The sequence below is a fragment of the Cibotium barometz genome, chromosome 22 (assembly GCF_041138505.1).
Source record: "Cibotium barometz isolate CiBa-2024 chromosome 22, ASM4113850v1, whole genome shotgun sequence".
Classification (NCBI taxonomy): domain Eukaryota; kingdom Viridiplantae; phylum Streptophyta; class Polypodiopsida; order Cyatheales; family Cibotiaceae; genus Cibotium; species Cibotium barometz.
The window spans coordinates 54,854,730-54,872,713 of NC_141067.1; the positions used below are offsets into that span (position 1 = coordinate 54,854,730).

General features: G+C 47.7%; 1 protein-coding gene across 7 annotated transcripts in view; it reads right to left on the minus strand.

Moving 5' to 3' along the window:
* MEE13 (myosin heavy chain-like protein) overlaps positions 1-17,984 on the minus strand; it is a 93,887-nt gene that overhangs the window by 38,563 nt on the left and 37,340 nt on the right. For 6 of the 7 annotated variants that reach the window (XM_086816743.1, XM_086816744.1, XM_086816745.1 and 3 more), the window contains one exon: positions 4,014-4,110. The exons of the other annotated variant lie outside the window; for it this stretch is intronic. In XM_086816743.1, the coding sequence (XP_086672869.1) occupies positions 4,014-4,110 (97 nt within the window). The remainder of the gene's footprint in view (positions 1-4,013; positions 4,111-17,984) is intronic. 7 annotated transcript variants of the gene reach the window in all.

A 17,984-nucleotide genomic window follows, 5' to 3' on the forward strand; every position in this document is an offset into this window, starting at 1 on the left:
GAGTGTGAGCACTGGGAGTAGTGCTGTGGATAAAGGGAAAAAGAAAGTTGAAGAAATTGGCATTACAGGTTATGAGTCGTAAAGTTCAGAGAGTTTGGATGAGGAACTTGGCATGCCCGTTTTACGCACACCTGGTGCAAGGCAGGATAGATATGTGCCTCCACATGCTAGAGTGACAGGTGTTCAGAGTGATCCGCACGCATTGCGGAGATCCCAAAGGGTCAAGTATCCTGTTGACAGGTTGACATATCATGATTTTGCTATGCATTACGCATATATGACCTCTTTGGTGAAGCATGTGGAACCTACATGCTATACAGAAGCTATTGGGAACAATGTATGGGAGAAGGAAATGGATGTTGAGATGGACGCTTTGGTTCATAATGAAACATGGGATTTGGTTGCATTACCACAAAAAAAAATGTTATTGGTTGCAAATGGGTTTACAAAGTGAAATGCAAGTCAGATGGTTCCATTGAACGCCATAAAGCGAGATTGGTAGCTAAGGGTTATGCACAAACCCAAGGCTTGGACTAACATTTAGTCCAGTTGCAAAGATGGGAACAATGAGGGCAGTCATTGCTATGGCTGCAGCAACAAATGGTTGGGAAATGCATCAAATGGATGTGAAAAATGCATTTCTAAATGGTGATCTACAAGAAGAATGGCACAGCCAGAAGGATATGTACACCCAAGGTATCCCACTCATGTATGCATATTAAAGAAAGCATTATATGGTTTGAAGCAAGCACCTCGTGCTTGGAGTGATAAGATGAGCCGATATCTTCTCTCCCTTGGATTTCAAGTTTCTACAGCAAATTCTTCACTCTATGTGAAGAAAACAAATCATGGGATTGTCTTACTTGTCATCTATGTGGATGACTTGATTGTCACAGGAGATCATGCTACAGATGTTATGCATGTCAAGAAGGCATCGAGTGGGCAGTTCGACATGAAAGACTTGGGTGAATTGAGATATTTTCTTGGCATTGAAGTGATCAAAGACCATGCAGGTACATGGTTAGTGCAACGCCAATATGCATTGGATATGTTGGCAAAATATAGGATGACAGGGTGTAAGCTAATGAGTACACCTTTGGAGCAGAATGTGAAGTGATCAAAGACCATGCAGGTACATGGTTAGTGCAACGCCAATATGCATTGGATATGTTGGCAAAATCAATGAGTACACCTTTGGGGTAGAATGTGAAGTTGCGGGCTGATTTTGGTGAAGACTTGGATGATCCATCTATGTATAGAAAGATAGTTGGAAGCCTTATTTACATGACTATCACACGCCCGGATCTCAGTTATGCTGTGGGGCTAGTAAGCCAATTTATGCAGAGCCCCAGAAAACCTCATTTGGATGCAATGAGACGCATTATGCGATATGTAAAGACCACTGCACATTATGGTCTTCTTTATGAGCATGGTAAAGGCTTGGATGTACATGGCTACACAGATGCAGATTGGGCAGGTAGCTCATATGACAAGAGGTCTACTAGTGGCTATGCCTTTACATTTGGGAGTGCAGTGGTGAGTTGGAGTAGCAAGAAGCAACCTATTGTTGCTTTATCTAGTACAGAGGCTGAATACAGGGGTGCAGCCATTGCTACATGTGAAGGAGTATGGTTAAAGAGTCTCTTGGCTGATTTGGGTGAGCCTATTGATGGCAAGGTTGTCATTCATTGTGACAACATGAGCAGCATACAGTTGGCTAAGAATCCAGTTTTTCATGCGCGGACCAAACACATAGAGGTCCACTATCACTTTGTCAGAGAGAAAGTGCTCGATGGTACAGTGGATTTAAAGTATGTGAAGACTGAAGAGCAGGTGGCCGACATCTTAACAAAGCCACTTAGCAGGGAGAAGTTTGAGTACTTCCGTACTATGTTGGGAGTACGTGGGATAAGCTTGAGGGGGAGTGTTGAGAGCTTTGATAGCCCAAGCTCATCTACATCTTCATCTATGGCAGTACATCATGAGCTTGAGAGGGGCTGTTGAGATTCAAGCTCGATGTCAGTGTGTGCCAGCTATGCTATGTGCTGGCATGTTAGGTAGCAGCATGTGTGAGACATAAATGACCGCGTCCAGCTGGTCATAGTGTGGGGACATTAGCTAGGGTTAGCTGTGTGTGGACACAACACATAGTGTGTGTTGTGTATTTTGGATTATGCATTGTGTGAGAAGGGAGATGGCTTCCCTCTATGGTTAGGAATTGCAATATACATTAGGGTTTGCTCCTGTGTGTGTCTCCTCTCCCTCTACCTGTTTTTTATCAAGAACCACTTTATTTAAGCCCTAGTTCACACATAAACAAGAGCTAGTTTACACAGCCACCTAGCATCATTTTTATTTACTAACCCATTACATATTTTCACTACCGTGAATGTGAATATTCCCAACAATCTCCCCTCTAGTAGTAATGTGGTAATGTTAAATGCGTGTATGTACAGAGTTGTGTCCCAATGAAAGAATGTCCAAGACTTGTCGGAAAACCTTGAACTTCACTCGTGGGCACTCCTTTGCCCTTGAAGCTTGGCCCACTGCTGACGAGTCATCTTCATAGGATGAATCTCCAGCACCACCTTCATCTTCATGCTTGATTGTGGCAGCTGCTCTGTACTCAGCTCCACGAGGATCTTCTCTTCTAAAGTTCCCTTCTATACCTGCACTGCTGCAAGCATGTGCTGCTCTCCTACCGCGAGAACCTGTACTCAAAAGATACTAGAAGGTATGCTCTGCACAGCTAGCCAATGGTATGATGATAGGAACTGGTTCTTATGGACACCACGTGTTCCAAATGCTACACTGTGGATTTCCTTATTACAACTTCTTGGTGTGTACAAGAAGAGTCTCCCTGTGATGAGAGCTTCAAAACACCCTTAATGCACATTAGAAAAACAATGGAAGTAGATGTCACAAGACCTGGAATGTGTTTACAACACTGGGAATGTATAGTAAGGTACATTGGAAATGTGCCAACTGCACCGAAAATATACTAGGTTTAAGATGCCACGACCGAAATGCACCAAGGTCTAGATGTGCCCTTTAACTGAGAAACAATGTATTAAATTTGTTCCAAGCTTCTTTTGCACTCATAGCAAAATCCAAACGTTGGATGTATCCCTTTCCAAGACCAAGACCGATAATGCCCATTGCCTTCTCATTTTTCATTCGCATGACTTAATCTTTTTGGTGGGTTCCACAAGACTACTACCAACACACCCTTCTCCATCAAATTCAATCAAGTTTGGAGTTGCCAACTGTGGAAATTTGAGCCATTAAATTTTCCCATTGCTCCTACAAATGCCAGAGGTTTCTTGAATGTTTCCTAAGGGGGGTCAAAAAAATCATATGTATGCTGCCTATTTTATGCCAAAAAGCTGTACAAAGCATGTAAGCTACGAAACAATCAACTTCCAAGACAAGAAACATTGAATAGACAACATTCCTGTCCAAAATTTAATGTTTAAAAAAAAAAAAGCATTCATATCCAAAAATTCAAGGTTAAAAAAAACGATGATAAAAAAAGCATTTCCAAGGTTGGAAACCTTTAGGAAGCGTTTCATTTTCTACAAAAGGTAGGAAACGAGTTTCCTTGCTACTACGCAACTCCTCCATGGACTCCAACCCAGATAAGCTTGCGCTTGGAACTCAACATCAGCATCTCTTTGTGGACGTTGCTTTTATGATTCATGAAGGACGTTTTCTTGGGAAAAAAAAAAGGCTCCCTTTTTACACCTATTTATACAATCTTCAAGGTAGCCTTCATCAACACCTCAAGCTTTGCACTTTTTCTAAGGTCCTAGCCTTAGCAATATCTAACATGACAAGGGGTATTTGAGGCCATAAGCCATCACTTTTAACTCAAGAATTCCTTTACAAATTCATAATTTCAAACCAGAAACATAGAAGGCAAAAAAGCCAAAGTGGAAAACATGGAAGACAAGGTAAATACTTTTCCTCAAATCTAGTTGAATTGACCAATTTGCACCCATAGTGACACCTACCTTCGTGCCTGTATTTGGGATAAAATGTCAACTTTGCCTGACATTCCAGATTGTTGCATGCATAGATGCTCAACATCAAGTCGAAGTTCATCGCGCTCTACAATTAAAAAAAAGTTAGAATAATGAATTTCAGCCTTTCCACATGGGGGGGGGGGGAATTTTTGGGAAGTGATGATTGTAAAAGAAAAAAAAATTAAAAATGCATAAACATAGTGTTTAGGGCACAACAAAGGCAATATGCTAAAGAGCTCCAGAACAAACACTTGCTTGCTCATTGGGATCCCCATACTTTCAAAACCTTCTTTTTATTTAAGAAAAGGAGATTACAATAAGTATGATAAATAAACAAAAAAAGATTTACTTTTCATCCCAAAAATATGGAGCAATCAACGGAAAACATTAAGTTTGTCGATTGTACATCACTGCTGGCAAAACCTATCAAAAAGTAGATAATGCAAATGGGATCACTTGGAGCAGAAGAAAAGAAAGGAGGATATCGACCATCCTATGAAGCTCAGAGGTGGAAGAAGTAGATGATATCCATATACACAAGCATGATAGATTTCACTGCCCTATACAGCCTATGTACATCTTTCTACTCAAAAAGAAGACTTCTATTGGGTACAATCGAACATGCAAGAATCAAATGTGCACCTATGATTGACTAATTGATGCATGTGCTACCATCACAATCTGTAATTATATCTCTCAGGACTATAGGTGTTGCAATTTGTTGACAGAGGATTGGATGTCGCTGCTCAGGACAGATTTGGTACAGTAGCTTGCAACCAAATCTTTCACTTGATCAAGTAAATCAAGGGCTGGAATCCATTTTTAGAGGGGTTGGAGGGGTTGGGCCCCATACCTTTGAAAGAAGTCAACCCTGCTTGTGGAAAGGTTTATGTTCTTGGATGTTTTGATCATGGTATTGCTTATGGGTCCTAAGTTACATACCTGGTACTAATCCTCCGGACTAGTGGCCTAATTTGGAAGGGTTAGGGGAGCCCTAGGACTAGGAGAAAGCAAGCTAATATTGGAAGCTTCTTGCAGCTTATGGCATGCATAGGCGGCATGGATGGAGCAGACAGCCAGAGGGTAAGGCTGCACAGCCACCTGTACAAGCCGTACAGGGCACGTGGCAGGCTACACAGCCAAGTCAGCAGGCCGTACAGGCCATATAGGTGGGAGGCCATATGACAGCATGCAACACAGCAGTGAGCAGAGGTGGGTGTGGTGGGAGGCCCTGGGACTGCCACTTCTTACCTCTGAATCCTGCAGCCCAGTCGTGCAGTGTAAGCAAAGAAGCGGGTACCAGGCGATTCCTCCCTGTCTCTAGATCTTGCCATGTCCACTCTCTCGGGTCCCACCGGAGGCTCGTAATAGCCCGGCCCTCCCACATCCATAGCCACCATAGTCTCTCTCTGTCCACCTTGGCCGGTGGAGGGTCGATATGCCACTCATGTGCCAGCCACCCTCACCCACTGCAAAGTGCATCCCTTGAGGTCCTCTAAGGGGGGGGGGGGGGGGTCTCTGATCGCTCCAGTCTACCATGAAGCCCAATAGAGAAGGTGAGTAAAGCAGAGTACGTGCCATGAATGGTTAGGGGTATACCGTGTTGGTGAACATTCCCAGCCGCCACTGCGGAGGAGAAGGATCCGGTATGGGCCAGCCACTCTGGAGGGATGGAAGAGTCGACGTCAACACTAAGTCCGTCTCTGTCTCGGATCCCAATAAGACCTCTCTCCTAAGCCTCTAAGGGTAGCTGTCTAAATGCAAGCTGTACGGGTGGCAGCCAGCTTACTCTCAATCCACGGGCTATCTGATGCACTCTCCTGAAGCCGCTGTAGAGAAGCAAGGCCTTGCGAATACTGCTCTCCTGCTCTCAAAAGCCAACCAATCTGTTTTCTGCTGCCTCCTGTAAAAGACTGTTAATCTCGCGCAGACCTACATCCAAGGCTCCTGCCACACTGCTCCTAAGCGAAAATCAAGCCTCTCCCAAATCCCCTCTCGGGGGGGAGGGAGAAGGATTTGCCTGTCGAGGGGGGGAGGAGGAGATGGCTGCGAGGCCAGGCCCACTACCTGCTCTGGAGGGTCAGCAATCCCCAGTGGGGGGCTAAAAACTTGGAGGGGGGTCCTGATGCGGTAACGGTCTCTAGAAGAAGTTTGTGGGGGGGGGCATGTTCCTCGAAGGAACAGAGTGGGGCCCATCACCGTCGGGCGTTGCTGATATAAATGCTCAAAATGGTTCTCTGACACAACCGTATCCTCCTGGATCCTGCCAGCCTGATGCGCCCGATGCCACTCGGCGCTCGACATCGACTGGCAGTCCCGCCTCGAGCTAGCGGTCTACCACTCTCCTGCACGGGGCTTGGTGCTCTGGTACATGGGGGCCTGTGTCCCACCCACCCCCTGGGGAGGGTTTGAACTAGGGGAACGATTGGAGCCAGCCTCCTGGACTGCCGATGAGGGCAAACTCTAGCGAGGTGTCCCATCTAGCAACAAATGAAACTTTGGCTTGGGAGGCCAGAGTACTCAACTCTCTCCCTAATTGGGTCTCCCCACAGACCAGGGATCGAAATAGTGTGAGGCACTGAATCTAGGGAGGCGATGCAAATACGAATGGATGGAATCCCGGCCGTCCATGCAAGAATCGAAGCGACAGTTGGGGGGGATTCCATCACCCTCCCAATCACAACCACCTATTGCCACACGAGGAGAGGAAGGTATTCCTTCCTAAAACCTGGAAAGCATACTGTCACAAGAAAGCCTTAGATGCCAGCCAAAGGGTCCGATGTCGGGTCGAAGCCGTGCTGCAACCTCGCAAACAAGGCTTGGGCCGTACACAATGCGACAGGACTCAGCTGCATGACTGTGTCCAAAGTTGCACGTAAATCGAACTCAACCTAGTAGTAGCCATGCCCCAGAGGATGAATGTCAATGATCTTTCGAGGTGCGCTGAGATGAACAGTCCGCACGCCAGGCGGCTACCCACAATCTTGCATACCAAGGTGGAGGCCTCCAAAAGGGGCAACTGTCGAAGCAAGGAGTTGGAGATCCTCTTTAGAAGAAGAGAGGCAAGGAACAGCAGCCTCGGTCAGGGATGATGAAGTGGCTGCCATGGAGTCCTCCTGGGGACTCGAGACCAAAAGATGTCGAAAATTGCCACAGATTTTTTTTAAAAAAAACCGAGAGCAATAAACACCTGGATGGGAAAACAAGAGAGAGGGTAATGAGGGGGGAGCGGCTGGAAGCACAGAGGGAAGGCGGGGAAGAGGGTACGGCGGAGAAGAGGCAGGGCTTAGGCTATTGAGGCGCGGAAGGCAAGGGGGGCCAAGGCGGAAACGGCTAGGCGGGAGTCATTATAGAAGTAGGTCGTTTTTATAGGAGAGACCTCATTACATATTCTAAGCATATGCTAGATGTGATGCCACCACATATGCTAAATACGCTTCCACCACATATTCTAAGTATGATGCCACCACATATGCCTTTTAAAAGGCTATTCCTACACAAGAGACTTGTACATACTAACGGTTGTTCGCACACATTGGGAACCGCTTTATTTAAGGCTTACATTCAGTGCTAGTTTCCTCAACCACCTAGCACTTGTTTATTCCCACATTAATCACTATTAATATTTAACAGAGGGCTACATACAGAAGAGGGGGAGGTAGAAGGGAGGATGGGGGGCGTGAGCTGCAGACGGATGGGGAGCAGGCGGACAGGCGAGAGAAAGAGGGGAGGGGGGAGCTCCATCTTCAGCTCCAGAACACTTCACATATTTCTTTTTGCAGTGGTGTGAACAGCCCTTGTTGAAGTCTAGGTCAGAAGATCAGGCTTCATCCCTATAAAAGCATGTACTTGGGAGGTTCTCTAATTACAAGAGTATCATTTGAGTTGTGCAACATATTTCTCGTGCTTCTATCACATCTCTCTCTCTCTCTACATATAGAAGAGGGGGAGGTAGAAGGGAGGATGGGGGGGCGTGAGCTGCAGACGGATGGGGAGCAGGCGGATAGGCGAGAGAAAGAGCGGAGGGGGGAGCTCCATCTTCAGCTCCAGAACACTTCACATATTTCTTTTTGCAGTGGTGTGAACAGCCCTTGTTGAAGTCTAGGTCAGAAGATAAGGCTTGATCCCCATAAAAGCATGTACTTGGGAGGTTCTCTAATTACAAGAGTATCATTTGAGTTGTGCAACATATTTCTCGTGCTTCTATCACATCTCTCGTTCGGAGAGATGATCAGGCCAGATATATGTGGGTGAGACTGAGGGCCGACACAGGCAAATTCCTGTATATTGCCATATGCTATTTTGCTCCTAGTACATCGACATATGCAGCACCTAGAGGGCAGTCTCCTTTCTCTGTGCTAGATGATGACATATGGGAGTTCTCTAGGGATGGAGACATCATCCTGTTAGGGGACTTTAATGCCAGGACGGGCAACCGCCAGATAGCCTTTTATGATACCTCAGAGGAGATGCTCAGAGAGCTGGACACTCTGGATATGGGATTAGACAGACGCTCACACGATGTGGAGTGCACAGAGTATGGGAGATATTTGGTAGATATGGGGACTGCACATGGGTTGGCCATACTTAATGGCTTGCATAGGTTTCCGTCAGCAGCTGGATTTACTTGCTTTCCACATAGACATGGTGCTAGCACAGTGGATTATGTTATGGCTATGCCGAGCTTTGTTTCATGCATTGAGGACTTCACAGTTGGATCTCGGCCCATTGGGGTAGTAGTGGATCATGCATTATTGACATTGACCATCTCTTTTCACTTTACCACAGCTCAGAGGACACGAGGGGCAGATCACACTCGATATACTTTTACTTCAGAGACTGATGCTGTCGACACAGATGGGATCTATAGACGTCTGTACACAGAGGAGCCAGGGAGACCTTTGGAGGAGCTGACCCATATACTGACAGAGACTTTACAAGATGCAGCGAGAGAGGCATATCCACATACTCAGCCTGGCCAGAGACAGCGTTCTCGGTGTATGCCCCAGAACAGCTGGTATGATGAGGAGTGCACAGAGACAAGAGCCCGACTGCAGCGGGAGGTTGCTTTGGGAGTCACTACTCACCGACAGTCATGTATTGCCTTCCGGTGCCTTGTGCGAAGGAAGAAGCGGGCCTTCCTTGCTCAGCTAGAGCAGGAATTATACCAGCTGTTCTTGAGCCAGGATTCGAGGGAGGCTTGGCGTTTGTTTCATGAGTCCTCCCCTGCTTTGGCCATCACTTCTACAGAGGTCTGGGGTAGCTATGCAGCATCTCTATACAGTTCCTGGACAGACACCTTTTCCTGACCCGCCAGCACCATGCCCACAGACATGTACTTTCTTTACCGCAGAGATGGTAAGGAAGGCCATTGATAGGATGAAGACTAGGAAAGCATATGATCATGATGGATTGGTTGCTGAGCACTTTATTCATGCGAGAGACATGCTGGCAGAGCTTCTAGCAGTGATGTTCAATCGTGCTATGTGTGAAGGCTTACCCAAGACTTGGAGTAGGTCCACCATCGTGCCTATCTTCAAGTGAGCGGACCCTATGGAGCCAGGGAATTATCGCACTATCATGATTGGTCACACACTAGCACAATTGTATGCATCCATTCTTGAGCAGCAGTTGAGTAGATGGGCAGAGAGAGAGGGCATTCGAGCAAAGGGACAGGCAGGGTTCAGGAGAGGTTTCTATACTCTTGACCACATCTTGACTCTGCGGGCCATTATTGAGGAGGGCAGGTCGCATGGGCGACGGATTTATTGTAGCTTTGTGGACTTCAGCAAAGCATTTGATACAGTGCCCAGAGCCAGATTGATGAGGCGATTACAGGAGATGGGGGTACCCACAGAGCTCATATGGGGGATTATGGCTTTATATAGATCAGTTGCAGGACAGGTACGCACCCCAGAGGGGGTCTCTACTTTGGTTCACTCCACTATAGGAGTGAAGCAAGGTTGCCCGTTATCTCCTTCATTGTTTGGTATGTATGTGGATGAGGCTTCTGACTACATTGAGAGATTGGGGGACAGAGGAGCCCAGCTAGCAGGTACATGGATCCCACTATTGTTATATGCTGATGATATTGTGTTGATCTCTAACTCCCCTAAGGGTATGTAGCGTCATCTGGATGCTTTACATGAGTTTGCACATGATAGTGGATTGTCTGTCAACCTTGGCAAAACCAAGGTTATGGTGTTTAACACCACACCACAGTGGGTTAGGCGATCAGCTCCCACATTTACATATGGGCAGGAGATTGGGGAGTATACAGATGCATATACATATCTTGGGGTAGTATTCAGTGGGCCAGTGTTTTCGATGAGGAAAGCAGCAGAGACTAGATTGACTAGAGCACATGCAGCCCTGGGTGGTTTGGAGAGGATGTGTTCGCAGGTTCAGTTTTAGGAACCTCGAACGAAACTTTGGCTTTTTGACACTCTAGTGACATCAGCTATGCTTTATGGAGTGCAGATATGGGGACCTTCAGTGGGCCATCACAGCGCAGGCGGATGGAGAGGCCTTTGGTATCTATGATTGCTAGGATTATTAGAGCCAAGGCCGTGGTACCTCATGAGATTATTCGAGCAGAGCTGGCAGCTGCCCCTCTGGTGATTGAGGCTCTTACGAGATCAGTCTCCTACATACATGGCTTGTGGGATCTCCCCCCAAATAGATATGCACGCCTCGCCCTTGAGTCCTCCCGACAGTTAGCTTTACAGGGAGACACGGCTTGTTGGTATGGACAAATGACATCTTGGTTCCAGGCACGGCTTTACAGGGAGACACGGCTTGTTGGTATGGACAAATGACATCTTGGTTCCAGGCACATGGTTTTAGCATGGCCAGATTGCCTCCCTTCCAGTATTCTCTGGATGCACCCTCTCTCACTCTCACATGGACAGAGATTACCAGACTCATCCGTCAGGGTTTAGTTCAGCTAGACATTAGGAGGACATGGATATAGCCGACTGAGGAGCTGGGCACGAAGATGGCTTTCTACAGAGAGCATTTTCTTCAGCTCACATCAGACCCAATTACATGGATGTACACTTGTCTCATGCAGTACGATGTGCTATTGGTCAGATTCGCACATCCTCACACCAGCTTGAGATTGAGATTGGCCGATATAGAGGTATACCAGCTGAGGCCAGGATATGCCGAGTATGCCATGGGGAGCCAGAGACAGAGCTGCATTATATATGCCATTGTACTGCATACTATGAGATACGTGGTCGTTTCCACTGTTTATTCAGAGAGGGTTTTGGACCACTTTCCAGAGTCATGGGGTACCAGGACCAGAGGTGTTTGGGATTGTTCTTGCTTGAGCAGCGGAGATATAGAGATAGCCTGCTTAGGCGCACAGAGAGCCAGACTCGGCACATTACAGACTTCTTTAGTCCAGCCATCACTGCGCCAGATGGACCACAGCAGCAGCAGGACATGGATACCGCCCACACCAGCGGTACACTGATTGATCGTGCGATTGAGCTTGGGTGGTCCAGACGCCCACGACTACGGAGGAGGGCATCCCAACATAGACGGAGGTTGCAGCGGCGGATTCGGATTATTCTTGCGAGATATGCGGGACACCTAGTCAGGGTGCTAACCACAGAGGATATTGAGGAGATCCGCCAGGGTCCGATGCGGCACATATTATGAGATGGAGGCACCTCCGTAGTGTACCCCCCCGTCCCATATGATATTGTATCCCCTCACTGTACTCCACTCACCTCCATAGCGTACCCCCCCCCCCCCCCCCTCTCACTATATTCACACCCTATAAGGGTTTCTGTTTACCTTCCAGTTCCAGTTTCATTTTCTAGGTGCCAGTAGTATCATCTTTATTTTTCATTTTCTGGTTTTTTATCAAGACATTGTATCAGATCCACCATGATGTAACTTTTTGGTCTCATAGGTCATTATGGCCTTTTGCAGACGTTTTCATTTCATCATCATCATCTCTCTCTCTCTCTCCGATTTGTCTCATAGGCCGAGTTCGGTCTTTTGGAAGACGTTAATAAAATCTCTCTCTCTCTCTCTCTCTCTCTCTCTCTCTCTCTCTCTCTCTCTCTCTCTCTCTCTCTCTCTCTCTCTAGCTCTCTCTAGCTCTCTCTCAGCGCCTCCAGTCTCTTGGCATACCAGCCGATATGACATGGGGCATCTATGCATTATATGAGCAGGTTTTTGGTCGAGTCAGATGTCCAGGAGGTATGTCCGAGACTATTGCTAGCACCATTGGTGTGAAGCAAGGATGCCCACTTTCCGGTGGAGTTGATTTAGCACGTACCTCAGTACATATTATGCTTTATGCTGATGATATTGTATTAGTGTCTGAGTCTCCAGGTGGTCTACAGCAGCATCAACATGCACTCGATGATTTCTGCACACAGAGGGGTCTTACTCTGAACCTTGGGAAAACCAAGGTTATGGTCTTTCATACATCGAGATAGGGCAGGAGTCAGCTGACATTCACTATCGCAGGATGCCAGGTGAAGGTGGTGACATCATACGTGTACCTAGGGGTTACCTTCTCTGCAGCAACCACACGCTTCACCATGGGTTCAGCAGCCAGAGCTAGATTGACACGGGGATATGCAGCATTGGCTATGCTAGAGAGAGAGTGCCACTAGGTGCATTGCTATTTGACACATTAGTCACACCGGCATTGATGTATGGAGCAGCGGTATGGGCGCCAGGCCTTGCTACCCATTGGTGGACACAGATAGAGAGACCACAGGCCCTCATGATGGCACGCATGATACGCAGCAAACCGTCAGTACCCCATGACATTATCCCAGCAGAGTTTGCTGCGCCTCCTATGATGGTAGAGGCCATATTTCAGACTATATGCTTGCTAGACAGATTCAGAGAGATGCCACAGGACAGATTGTCATACAGAGCTTTTGAGGCATCTAGACAGCTGGCTGAGACGGGAGACAGAGGATCATGGTATGCACAGGTCACACATTGGTTCTCACAGCATGGCCTAGACATGGATCATCTACCACCATTCCAGTATGACAGGGATGCACCACATATCCGTCTCTCTCATAGTGAGAGGAACAGAGTATTGAGACAGGATCTATGGCAGCTCTATACACGAGAGACATGGATATCGCCTACACAACCTCTTCCACCGAAGATGCTATACTACAGAGATCACTTCATGAGTATCACTGATGATGGATTTATAGAGAGGCCTAGATACATGGAGGGCTTTTTACCACACGGCTCCCGAGTGGCTATTGGTCAGCTTAGAGTTTCATCACACCGATTGGAGATTGAGACTGGCAGAGCAGCACGGATCCCCCGAGAGGAGAGGGTATGCAGATTGTGCAGAGAGGAGGTGGAGAGTGAGGAGCATTATGTATGCAGATGCAGAGCATATACAGCCATGAGAGAGAGATATCCCATTTTATTCAGAGAGCCACATTCCCTACGCCAGATCTTTGAGGCAGCAGACCAGCGCATATTGGGGAGATTCATTCTAGACATAAAGCGCCACAGAGAGACATCACTACAGGCTCAGACAGCTCCAAAGGGGGGACGACAGACACAGATTACTACATTTTTTCAAAGATCCATCCCACTCCCAACCCCTACACGGCAGGGAATTACTCTCCAGAGAGCAGAGACACTCAGAGCCCGCACGAGACAGATGACACCTGGCTTTTGGACACCACGCCTATACCAGAGAGAGATGACAGAGATCAGAGCTCAGTTTCACAGAGAGGGTGCGGAGCGACTAGCTCGCTTCAGAGCACACCCAGGCATGTTCTTCAGGGAGCTATGGACACCCCCTTCTACACTAGGGGAAGTATTTCTTACGGGCGACTTCAATGCCCACACACAGAGCAGACAGTGTGAGGTGTATGACTATGATGACATGGAGATCCTCCACCCTGTGGATCCAGAGGAGATAGGGACTAGTCGGGCATCAGAGGACACTTGACCAGACAAAAGGACATTATGGGGACCACTTCCTAGAGTTGGGAGCCCTGCGTCGTCTCGTTATTTATAATGGGATGCTACAGTGGCCGGGATCAGGAGGGCTAACATGCTTCCCATATGGGGGTCATACACGGACCGGAGGCACGGTGGTAGACTACATTATGGGGTCTTTGGAGGCATCACAGCTTGTCACCTCATTCTCCATTCCACCTCGTCCTATTGGGGCAGATCATACATACTTGGCATTTTCACTAGCCGGATCACCAGTATCACCAGCCCCCCACATACCGACGCCACACACTACCATCTACTTCACACACGACATGGCAAACATATACACTGGCAAAGTAGAGGATGGGCTCCTACTCATGGATCCCCTGGCACCTATGGATACCATTACAGCCCAGCTGGCATCACTCCTACACACGGCTGCATTACAGAGCTTCCCACATCATGTACACTTAGGAGAGCCTGCCAGATCTGGGACTATGCCCCAGAACAGATGGTATGATGACGAGTGCAGAGCCCTATACTCATGGCTCCGCATACAGAGAGCCTTGGGAGCCATCACAGAGCAGGAGTCGAGGAGAGAGATGAGGAGACTTACTCACCGCAAAAGGCGGGCCTTCGCAGAGATACAGGAGCTAGAGATCTTTCATTTCTTCATGAGTAGAGATAGCCCTGTCTCATGGCGGCACTTCAGAGAGCCCCGGACACCGACACCTATTGCAAACCCACAGACATGGCACACATATGCAGAGGGCCTATACCACGCCCCACAGCAGCCACCTATACCTCAGCCACAGGAGCCTCGACCTACCACAGCTAGCTTCTTTACCCACTCGATGGTAAAGGAAGCTATCCGCCGCCTACAGCATGGACGGGCCGCCGACCATACGGGCCTGCAGGGTGAGCATCTCATATATGCAGTAGATTCTTTGGCTCCTTTTCTTGCACACCTGTTTAACAGGGCACTATAGCAGAGGGTTTGCTTGCGGAGTGGACGATGCACACCATTGTGCCGATTCACAAAACAGGGGATATGCTCGATCCGAGCAACTACAGGACGGTTACGGTTGGCCACATGCTGGCCAAACTCTATGGTGCAGTGTTGGAGCAAGAGCTTAGCTTATCTGCTAAGCGAGCAGGTTTACGAACATCAGGGCAAGCAGGCTTCAAGAGAGCTTTCTCTACCACTGAACATGTAATCACTTTGAGATGTATGATTGATCAGGCCAGAGTGAGGAAGAGAAAGCCCTATTGCTGCTTTGTGGATTTCCGCAAGGCATTTGACACAGTACCACGAGAGAGGCTCTTTCAGTGCCTTTCTTGGCATACCAACAGATATGACATGGGGCATCTATGCATTATATGAGCAGGTTTTTGGGTGAGTCAGATGTCCAGGAGGTATCTCCGAGACTATTGCTAGCACCATTGGTGTGAAGCAAGGATGCCCACTTTCCCCCACGCTATTTGGGTTATACATTGATGAGGTGGCTGACTTCATTACACGGGAGGTGGAGATGGGGTTGATTTAGCAGGTACCTCAGTACATATTATGCTTTATGCTGATGATATTGTATTAGTGTCTGAGTCTCCATGTGGTCTACAGCAGCATCTACATGCACTCGATGATTTCTGCACAGAGGGGTCTTACTGTGAACCTTGGGAAAACCAAGGTTATGGTCTTTCATACATCGAGACAGGGCAGGAGTCAGCTGACATTCACTCTCGCAGGACGCCACGTGGAGGTGGTGACATCATACGTGTACCTAGGGGTTACCTTCTCTGCAGCAGCTTCACCATGGGTTTAGCAGCCAGAGCTAGATTGACACGGGGATATGCAGCATTGGCTATGCTAGAGAGACAGTGCCACCAGGCGCATTTTCAGGAGCCTCGGACGAAGGGGTGGCTATTTGACACATTAGTCACACCGGCATTGATGTATGGAGCAGCGGTATGGGCGCCAGGCCTTGCTACCCATTGGTGGACACAGACAGAGAGAACAGAGGCCCTCATGATGGCACGCATGATACGCAGCAAACCGTCAGTACCTCATGACATTATCCGAGCAGAGTTTGCTGCGCCCCCTATGATGGTAGAGGCCATATTTCAGACTATATGCCTGCTAGACAAATTCCGAGAGATGCCACAGGACAGATTGTCATACAGAGCTTTTGAGGCATCTAGACAGCTGGCTAAGGCAGGAGACAGAGGATCATGGTATGCATAGGTCACACATTGGTTCTCACAGCATGGCCTAGAGATGGATCATCTACCACCATTCCAGTATGACAGGGATGCACCACATATCCGTCTCTCTCATAGTGAGAGGAACAGAGTATTGAGACAGGATCTATGGCAGCTCTATACACGAGAGACATGGATATCGCCTACACAGCCTCTTCCACCGAAGATGCTATACTACAGAGATCACTTCATGAGTATCACTGATGATGGATTTATAGAGAGACCTAGATACATGGAGGGCTTTTTACCCCACGGCTCCCGAGTGGCTATTGGTCAGCTTAGAGTTTCATCACACCGATTGGAGATTGAGACTGGTAGAGCAGCACGGATCCCCCGAGAGGAGAGGGTATGCAGATTGTGCAAAGAGGAGGTGGAGAGTGAGGAGCATTATGTATGCAGATGCAGAGCATATACAGCCATCAGAGAGAGATATCCCATTTTATTCAGAGAGCCACATTCCCTACGCCAGATCTTTGAGGCAGCAGACCAGCGCATACTGGGGAGATTCATTCTAGACATACAGCGCCACAGAGAGACATCATTATAGGCTCAGACAGCTCCAGAGGGGGGACGACAGACAGATTACTACATTTTTTCAGAGATCCATCCCACTCCCAGCCCCTACACGGCAGGGAATTACTCTCCAGAGAGCAGAGAGACTCAGAGCCCACAGGAGACAGAGGACACCTGGCTTTCGGACACCACGCCTATACCAGAGAGAGATGACAGAGATCAGAGCTCAGTTTCACAGAGAGGGTGCAGAGCGACTAGCTCACTTCAGAGCACACCCAGGCATGTTTTTCAGGAGCTGTGGACACCCCCTTCATTGATGTATACCATTTTATACCCCCAGCATGGTACAGGATGGAGCTAGCTAGGTTGCATATCATGATTGTATACTTCATGCATATAGCTTTGCATTCTCCTAGTAGTAGAGCTCCATCCCCTTCACCACTCATTGTACTTATTGCACACCCAGATTCAGCTTTTTAGTTCAGTACTTTTTCATTTTGTTGGGATGACAGAGGATACCCCATACAGGTACACCGATTTGTCTCATAGGCCGAGTTCGGTCTTTTGGAAGACGTTAATAGAATCTCTCTCAAATCTCTCTCTCTCTCTCTCTCTCTCTCTCTCTCTCTCTCTCTGGTACCGTACTTTTCCTCATAGTTGTTTCAGTTTCAGTTAGTTGTTTAATTGTTTTTAGCTTTCCTTACACAGACATTGTATCAGATCCACCAATTGTTGTAACCTTTTTGGTCTCATAGGTCATTTTGGCCTTTTGAAGACGTTAATATATCATTTCATTTCATTTCATTTCTCTCTCTCTCTCTCTCTCTCTCTCTCTCTCTCTCTTAGAGCCCGCAGGAGACAGAGGACACCTGGCTTTCGGACACCGCGCTTATACCAGAGAGAGATGACAGAGATCAGAGCTCAGTTTCACAGAGAGGGTGCGGAGCGACAGGCTCGCTTCAGAGCACACCCAGGCATGTTCTTCACGGAGCTGTGGACACCCCCTTCACTGATGTATACCATTTTATACCCCCAGTATGGTACAGGATGGAGCTAGCTAGGTTGCATATCATGATTGTATACTCCATGCATATAGCTTTGCATTCTTCTAGTAGTAGAGCTCCATCCCCTGCACACCCAGATTCAGCTTTTTTATTCAGTACTTTTTCATTTTGTTGGGATGACAGAGGATACCCCATACAGGTACTCCGATTTGTCTCATAGGCCGAGTTCGGT